This window comes from Cyclospora cayetanensis, unplaced genomic scaffold, assembly GCF_002999335.1.
Source record: "Cyclospora cayetanensis isolate NF1_C8 unplaced genomic scaffold, CcayRef3 CcayRef3_contig_385, whole genome shotgun sequence".
Lineage (NCBI taxonomy): Eukaryota > Apicomplexa > Conoidasida > Eucoccidiorida > Eimeriidae > Cyclospora > Cyclospora cayetanensis.
Window position 1 is genome coordinate 260 of NW_020312353.1, and position 9,058 is coordinate 9,317.

A 9,058-nucleotide genomic window follows, 5' to 3' on the forward strand; every position below is an offset into this window, starting at 1 on the left:
ATAACCCGGTGAGTCGGAGCTTGCACAAGTGCTTGAACTGCAGTAGTCCTTGCGGGTAGAAAATATCTTGTGCATGAATAGGACCACATTCAAAGTGCTTCTTCCTTCAGTAAGTATGCTAGGAGCAGGAATCGTTTCTCTTCATCTCAGGGGTTCATAGCGAGTTACATCTCTAAGGGGTTAATGAAGGCTGCGAACAGTTGCCCATCCTAGTGGCCGTCATACATTTTTCTGGTCCTCCATGACTCGAGCGATGCCATCATAAACATTTCATCGGCTGATCAATCATTATTTTTCCAGCTGTGGCGGTACTTTGTTAACATCAGCTTGCAAGTCAATCTCTGTTGCCCCAATATTCCGCTTGCAGCAGTTAACTACCATCGCTGGAAGAGACACTCTATCACGGGATGCTGCAAAAGGAAAACCAAATTAGTGAATGAACAACTAGCTTAATCTAACCGAGAAAGGTTTTAGAAAACGCAACTTTCTACTATATCTACAGCCCGCGGAAGAGCAGGGAACAGCTGCACCGAACCATTCGGTGCTACCTCGGTAACTCGCCATATCAGGTATCCGTAGAAAGATTGCCAATAATAGACTCAAAACAAACGGCATAAAAAGTTATCGACAGTTACTTGACAGATATCGCCTTTACCGCTGCTCACTCCCCCTCATAGCTTCTCACATGCGGGAGAATGGCAGCTAGGGTGCGCCTTGCTGCACCCCCAAACAGTGCGAGCATTCTTGGCTCGAAATATATGGCCGCTCACCCAGTGCGTGGAGCCTTGCGTCCTCTTATGCTAAGATGACGCTTCTTCGCAGTAAATAAGATATCTGGACAGCAGAACGAATTGAGAAAAGCTCAACTTATTCGTTTTTCTACTTGACAAGTGAAGACTAAAGCGTCTAAATGTAGCTTAGCGCGCTACACAAGGTGTTCGTCTCTGTTCACGTACCAACCTTACGCGCTGAGTCAGAGGGAGGAGGGCTTATGGAAGAACGCTTAGGCTTTCTAGTAAGCTTACATCGAGCGTGGAGCTATGTGTCTCTTTAAGCACGACTTTGATGGTGTGTCTTATGTTGGGGCAGCAGTGTACAATAAGAAAGCGCAAAAACGGGTCAAAGATGTGCTTATAGAGTGTACTTAACATCTTTACACAACTAGTAGAATAAGGGAAAAACCCAGGTGTACAGTCACTTGTCACCAAAAACCGTCTGGCCTGCTGTAATTGCAGCAGCTATTCCAGGGCTTAACACAGTGCTACGGAAGACCAGTAGACAAAAACATCTCCCTCAGAAGATGATTCTGTCTTGAGCCTGACAAAGATACATGGAGGAGACAGATGCACCCAAGCATATCTTCTATACATCCAGTGCAGCTGCGCAACAAAGAATATCTCGTCGGCAGGTAGAAAATGCAATGCTTCCTCAGCTCATCGTGATGAAGGAAAGCCTGGCAGCGGAATTTAGCTGACTAAGTTTTCCTTGCACTGACATGAACAAAATAGAAGCAAAGAGAAATGAGCTTGATCCTGCGTTGCGGCAACAGCTGTAAGAAGACACCTCTGGTGCTGTATCGCGCCCCCCTTGCTGTTTCTGCCCGAAGACTTTTCGCCTTTACTCTATACCTGCGGTAGCCCCAATCATCAATTTAAATTGTCGATAGCTTTAAATTAAAGCAGTAACCCTAGAACAAAGCAGCAGAAACAAGTACATCACCTGGCTAGCAGCCCTGTGCGGTCGCGGTCGCTGCGGCAGCAGCGATTCACGATACTGAGGCTACTGTTCGTACTGCGTTTGACTCCGCCGCGCTCGTGTTTGCACCAGCAACAATGCCATTGACATTCTCCTCTTTTCGTGCCATGTGGAGGGACTGGTTGCCACATGTACGGCATTGGGATTCCACTGCTGACTCCTGCAGACACAGCAGAGGCAATAACACAGTACTAGTAACAGCAACTGTCGCTGTCTGAGAGATTCGCGGAGATTTGGTCACTTTGTCCTGCTTGTTCTCTTCAAGCTACTTGAGTAGCAGGAACAAAGTCAGCACTCAGAGAACTACCCCAGAGTAGGGCCCTCACGTGGGAGCCCTATGAACGCATGCGGCGGAAGCTAAAAAGGCGCACCAGCGGTTGTTGCAGCTGCATCTACAGCAGAAACTGCACGGATGTCCGTTAAGGGCTCCGCGGAGGCCCGGGTCTCCGCGGAGCTCTCAACCCCCACAAAGGAGGTCGATGCCTTGCAGGTACACAACACTTACGACTGCTGCTGCTGCATCTATGCCGTTTTTTTCGTGTTATTGCAACACATGCTTTAGGGATATGTATGAACTATCATATTGTTTTCATTGGGTACCCGAGTGGGCATTGTTGGCTCTTGCTGCTCCGCGATTGGTCTTGTACTGCCGGTGCAAACAATGCTGATGCTGATTGTACAGCTTGAGGTGACCCGGCTACGAGAGGAGAAGCGCTTGGCCGGGGAGATATTCGCAGAGACTATATGCAGCTATGAAGACGAGGTCAGGCAGTTGAAAGAAGCGCTGGCTACAACTCAGCAGCAGCTCAGGGCCGTAGTAGAAGCGGCGCCCCTTGCAGTTGAACGAAGACGGCAAAGAAGTCACTCACAGCCAAGGGAACAGCATGAGAGGGTAGCAGGAACAGAAGGAATAGAAGATGCAACAGCTGCATCAAGTGGCAACTCTGTGCAGGGCGACAACTCGTCTCCAAGAGACCGCTCCCTGGCTTCTAGTCACTCCATGAGTGATAGACAGACGAAGCACAATCAGACCGCTGATACAGCAGACCATGAGACGGCGCCTGTCTGCAGTAGATCCTTTAGCAGAAAATGGATCCGCACCCGTATTGGTTCTCCGCCAGAAGTATCCGAGGCCAGTGCGGTTTCCAGGGGGGGAGCTGGCTTTTTCTATAGGAAACAGACTTCAGAGGCCCTGGATGGGGTACGCTCTCCTCAGCCTTTAGCTCATCATTATGCTACCTCTTGATCGTGCTTGACGGCCCTCTCATTTGCGATCATGTTCTTCCAGTGGGCACAAGTAGCGTGTGCTTTTTTCCTGATTTTGCTGGTACTGCAGAGATCCTTGGAGCGGGAACAGTCACGAGGAATCTCAAGTCTTCCCCGGATATCGAGTCATCGGTCCTGGAAGACACTCCTCTTTAGCAAGGTGCATTAAGTTATGAAGAGGAAAAGAGGAGCCTTGCCTCCTGACCTAAGGTTGGATGTTGATAGTTCGACCTTGCGGTGTAGGTAGTAGAATTTGTTTATTGAGCTGCGTGAGTTTTCAGGAGCGCTTCACTAGCGGTAAGATGGTGCTGACCTCGGACCCTGCTCAAACCCAAGGCATTTACTCGTGGCGCTATGGGAGGGCGCGTCGTTTGGGGGGCCCAGAGGGAGGCCTCCAGGGGGCCCCCTCGTCTGCTGTTTGGGTTGACAGTATCCTGCCGGACTGGGAAACCCAGAGGGAGACGGCAGCCTTTGAGGTTATTTTACAGCTTGGAGTGCCACATGATGTTCGTGGAGAGGTGTGGAAAAGGGTGCGCCCCATGGCATGAATTTCTTGTGAAGCGCACAGAATGTTTTGGTCGTTTACATCTGTGCAAACGTATGAGTGTCCTTTTCTGTTTGACCATCTGGATACTTCATCGTAGATTTCTTGGGCTGCGTCTGTTTTCGATGTGCGAACCCTACTTTAAGCTGGGGGAGCAAGGGCAGATACCAATACATTGCTTGAAGTTGGAAGGCTACTGGGATGGCCATGGAATTTAGGGAAGCGTGGCACAGCTTTGTTGCTGATCTTTGTAGATATTTTGGATTATCTTGTGTTGTTGCAGGCAATCGGCGACCAGATGCGTCTGACCCCTAAGTTTTACGAGTTACTGGTGGCTCGTATGGACACAGCTAGGAGGCACTTACTAAGAACCAACAGCAAGTATAGAGAGAGAATTGAGTACATAGGGGGTTCCACGATGCCCGCTAGCACGCATGCTCAAGAGGCAGAATCAGGGGCTCATCAGCAACCCACAGAGGCTAGGACAGTGCAAAATAGCAAAGTGTGCAGCCTGTGCGGATCCCGTACAGATGGACCGTCTGAAACTAATTTACCCAGCAGCGGTACTGAAGGCAGTAGGAGCAGTGACAAGGCCGAAAGCAGCGATTGTATTGGGAGAGACTGTTTCATGTGGGAAGGAGAGGTTTTCACCTCTTTCCTCGCCATTTCCGCTGACCTGCACCGCACCCTTCCCCGTCTAGGGCTATTCAGCTCACGGCCCACTACGGGCTGGAGCAAGCCAAATGCAGAAGCAGCGCCAAATCCTGCTCCTGATTTATCTGATTCTTTGTCGACCCCAATGGGTTCGACACTCCGAGCTCATTCACTTGAGTTCGCAGTACCATCAGATGCAGCACGTCCGACACCTGAGGAAGCACGGGCAGATGATAAGGACAGCAGCAACAACTCCAGCTGCAATAGCTGGGGCGAGAATGCGGATGCTGTAGACTTGTGTGCTTCAGAAGGCCGTTCCTCTGCTACAGAGGATGTCCGAAGTTCATCGTTCCCGTGTTGTGAAGGCGGCCAAGGGACCCAAAGACCCCTCCAGGGCCTCAGTCCTGAGCGCAGGGCTGCTGCAGCTCCTCCTGACTCTCAAGCGGTGGCTCCGGTGCCATTTGGAATGGCCGGGGGAGAGAAGATGGAAACATTCTTGCAGACAGTATTAGAGGCCTATGTGATGCTTAGGCCTGATTTAGGTTATGTTCAAGGGATGGCTTTCATCGCCGCGACTCTTTTGTTGTACATGGATGAATATTCTGCCTTTGTCTGCTTTGCAAATCTGATGGTGAGCGTGCAGCATAAGCGGCGAACGTCAAGTAACTGAATACCCTTAAAGCGTCCTTTTCTTTTCGGCCTTCTTCCAAATTCTGTAGCCTCCAGGGTATTGACTCTCGTGCAAGTAAACTAGCCTTTTCTGCTATCTTGCAAAGCTTTCGAGTGATGGTTGTGATAATTTATGTTAGCATTCACTCTATTTTTCCAGTTGATGCTGTTTGGCTGTGTGCCCCTCAGTTGCGCCGCTCACTACATGCATTTTACACCTTCGACATGCCAGTTGTGGAGATTTACTTCCGGACTTTTGATGCCTTGCTGGAGGAGAGGCATCCCCAGTTGCTGACCCACTTTGAACAGATTGGAATTGAAACAGATGTCTTCTTAGTCGACTGGATGTACACCCTTTTCACACGGTATACCAGATGTGTGAATGCCCACAATGTCCTGTGCAGGTTGTTGACTTTGCCAACTCCACTGTTATTGCTTTCGCTGCCTAGTCCTATCGCAAGTGAGATATGCTGAGTTGCTGATACTGCATATGCATATATGTGTTGACAGATGCCTGCCATTTGAGCTGCTTGGAAGGGTTTGGGATCTGTTCGTGACGAAAGGAGATGTTGTGCTCTTCCAGGTATGCACCTCCCCTCCACAGACTCACGGCCAAGTGCGTTCACAGGCATGACAATGTAGCTTCAAGAACTAGAGAGCAGTTTTCTTCTGGGTGTAAATATGTAGTTGTTTCCACTGCGCGACTTTAGCGATTGACGGGCACTGGGTGTGGAGCCGTTTGAATGGACGGGAAGTTGCCATCAACACAGTAGTAGCAGCATGTCATCGAGTATACCTCCTATCAGTTCATATACTTAGGACTATTTTGATAGTCTTTGGGCCATTTTTAGCTCTACATACTTGGAGGCATAAGGTTTGTTGCTTCGCATGCTCAGACATCCTTAGCAATCGTTTCGTACTTTCATCAAGAACTGCAAGAGGGTTCATTAGATGAATGCATGGCCATTCTGTCACCATCAACTACAACGAGATTCCAGGCAATTCAGGCGAGCAGGGGGACCTTGGTCCCCGTAGCTGCCATCAGGGCCCAGTAGCAACCCACGGCTGGCGGCAAAAGGCACATGCTTCGCTTAGTCCTTTCGCGTAATTTTGCGCAGTGGCAGACATTCATGTGTATTAAAGTGCCTCTATAGTCTTATCAGTTTATAGTTGTGCTATGTTGGGTTTACAGACGGACAAGTTCATAGAGTTGCTATTTGCCATCAGAATTCTCCCGCAGAGGTTGGAGGCCCTGATGTGCCAGGTGCAGAAAACCCTAAATGAGCGCAGGAAGAAAGTGCAGTGTATAGTGGGGGCTCCCACACGTTTACTTCTGCGGCACCTGACTAGCGAGGCCCCACCCTCCCGCACTGCCAAGGGAACAGTCTCTGCAGCAGCGGCCGGAGATGACGCAGTGAAGGTATTACCCCCAGAAGAAACGGAGCGACAGTCGCAAAGAGGAGACACGGATGTTGCCTCTGCTCGATTCCATAGACGGTCCTTCACCTGGACAGTACAGGGGGCTTCTTGCGAGTAGCTACACGGCCTCGTCCTCGAAGCCCACCGCAGGTTGCTTTGAAGAGATTGTCTTTTAGGTCATGGCGCAGCTTCAACAGCCCAAATCGGCGCCTAAACATAGGGTCCTTTGTCTCCTGTTAAAAGGTAACTTAGAAAACCACTGCCAGGGTAGCGTAGCTACCTTAGCAGCGTCTAGAAAGGGGCTTGGCTAAGCCACGCCTCCTTGAATAATTCGGAAAAGCTGAGGGCCACCGGAAGAGGTGGACAGGGTGGGACCAAAAGAAAATAATTTGGCCTAGCTAGTTCATTTGTCGAACAGCAGCGGTAACTTCTTGTGTTTCGCGTGCTCGGTACTGGCATTGTAATTCATTCCCAGCACACTGGAGATCCACCCTTGGTGCTGTTCTTTCTTGCCTGCCTCTGGCTGCCGCTTGATATCAGCAAGCACCTTGGATCTAGCGGCCTCCACCCCTTGTTCCTGCTGTTTCTGATGTCCTTCGCCCCCCTCTACGGGAAGGAGCTTACTCCCTGAGAGCCGTTGATTCCAGGCTTCTATCTCAGCTTTATCCATAGCCACCTCTCTCTTAGACGGCAAGAACAAAATCCGCTCGTTGATGGGTTTGTTTCTCTCCTCAAAGTAAATCCAGACGAGGGCCCCCCCCAACCCAGCCACCCAAACACCAACACGAAACGCTGGAGACCCACGCCTGAAGAGGTCCCTCTTTGCGTCTTCCAGCCATTTCATTTTTGATTTGGCAGCTGAGCCGAAGTATCATCCCGTTTTGAACACTGGTGCATGTGTGCATTCAATAGATCCACACTTCAACTTTATTCCTCCCTGCATAGTGCGTGGTTAGTGGGCACGGTGAAACGGAAAATGAAGTTTGTTGCTTCGAAGACTCGGTAGATGTCTCCCTCCACAGAGGAATACTGCTCACGTTGTCTGCTGTTGGTATATGTCTTCCCTTTGCCACGAAAGAGGAGCTCTCTACCGCCAGGAAAAAGTGCGCATGGTCACGGTGAGTCTCCAGAAAAGAAAGGCCTCCCCTAGCCAGCCTCCATGGTCTGGTAAGAGCCTGAAGCAGTACAAATAGTCGAAATCCGAAAAATTATCGCCACTTCTGCGGCAAGCAGCTAAGAGGGCCACGTACAAGTGGGGGCCCCGGGGCCCTGTCAGAAACGGAGTGTGCAGCCACCTGTGTTCCCGATGGAAGAAGGAACCCTCAAAAAGGACAAAAGGAACAACAAATTCTATAGCTTGCTTAGATCTTTTGTGTAAATTACAAGCCTTTGATCATTGCAGCGTCCCTAAAGGGGCCTGCGATCCTGGAGTGGGTAATCACCCAAGGCACCATGTGGTGATGCAGAGGGAAATAAATCATCGTACTCCTGATCGCACATTGTGCGGGCGGTTGAGACGAGTAACTAGGCGCAGTGAAAAGGTTGCGAGGCCTGAGTGAATTCCATAAGCTTGTTTCTGCCATCCCAGTGTGTTGTGTTTAGTACAGAGTTGTGATCGTCATAGAGTCTAAGGTTCCTTACTACGAATCTAATGAGGCAACTGCATTGCATGCAGTGGAGTGAGAGACTGCAGTAACCTAGACATCCCTCTAGTAGTTCACTGTTGTTTGGTATTGTAGCCCAGTGGTTTAGTGGCTTCTAATGCGTATGGAGCAATTCTTGGAGCCCATTTCCCTGAGTTTCCAAAAACTGATCTTGCATTGTCTACCTGGCAGTGCTTTGTCGTAGTGCACTGTGAATATGGCAGTTGGCGCTTGCCCGTAGCATATCAGAGGCACTTTACATGGGGAATCGTTATCGAGACACTTAACTCCAGACTCAATACAAACTAGACCAAATGATATCACCAGTTTTCAAAGACACCTGCCTCCATTGCAGCGCGTTACTCAGATTTCCAACATCTGGGGAGGGGAAAAGCTAGGATACGCGTAGACCACCCTCAAGCAAACAGAGCATTCACAGCCAGCAGCGCATGGCACCTGGCGCACAGCATTGAGTTTTATTTTGTCAATCCGACAGTACTCTACAATGAAGCTGATGTACAGGAGGGCAATCTAGCTATTCAATCCTCTAACATCATTAATCTAATAGCACAAGCGTACCAGAACGTGATAATATTGGACAGTCTGCTTACAGTACGGCAGCAAGCAACGACGAAAAAGCAAGAGAGCCAGGCCTTTATGCCAAAAGTAATTTTCTCTTGTTCCGCGAAAAGATGTCTCTGAGTACCATCTCGAAAAAGAGCGGGGCGAGCACACCTCAGCTACGATGATGTGAATTCTCCCGTTCCATAGTTTCTATTTTCAGGTGTTTGCGGTACTAGAGAGCGCATGATCTGGCATTGTAGTCCCACAATCCCACGGCACATCTGTTCAAGCAGTGCAGTGTTTCACGACTTTTTGAATGCCTCCCTGGACTCGTTGAAGGAACAGTACGTAGTTGCTGTTGTGGACGGCCGCAGAGTATAAAGGACCATCCAAGGCGTACTCAGGCAGACAATTAGTTCCAGACCCGGTACAACTTACTAGGAAGATCTTGAAAATCTTCCTGATCGTACCGCGCCTCCGCCTGGCCGCGCCCCTCGCAGTTCCTACATGGGAGGAGAGGAAAGAGCTAGGGTGTGCGTAGTTT

General features: G+C 49.7%; 2 protein-coding genes across 2 annotated transcripts; one reads left to right on the plus strand and one right to left on the minus strand.

Annotated features, from left to right (window-relative positions):
- The first annotated feature begins 2,167 nt into the window (after positions 1–2,167).
- On the plus strand, positions 2,168–6,425 carry LOC34622363. The gene is made up of 9 exons (XM_026334213.1): positions 2,168–2,245; positions 2,438–2,956; positions 3,092–3,181; positions 3,303–3,551; positions 3,849–4,850; positions 5,078–5,253; positions 5,399–5,471; positions 5,785–5,895; positions 6,081–6,425. Exons 1-9 carry the CDS (start codon positions 2,168–2,170, stop codon positions 6,423–6,425), a joined length of 2,643 nt encoding a protein of 880 aa, XP_026189998.1.
- A 285-nt stretch (positions 6,426–6,710) lies between these two features.
- LOC34622364 lies at positions 6,711–7,151 on the minus strand. Its single transcript, XM_022735530.1, has one exon. It carries the CDS (start codon positions 7,149–7,151, stop codon positions 6,711–6,713), a length of 441 nt encoding a protein of 146 aa, XP_022590069.1.
- Positions 7,152–9,058: the final 1,907 nt, after the last annotated feature.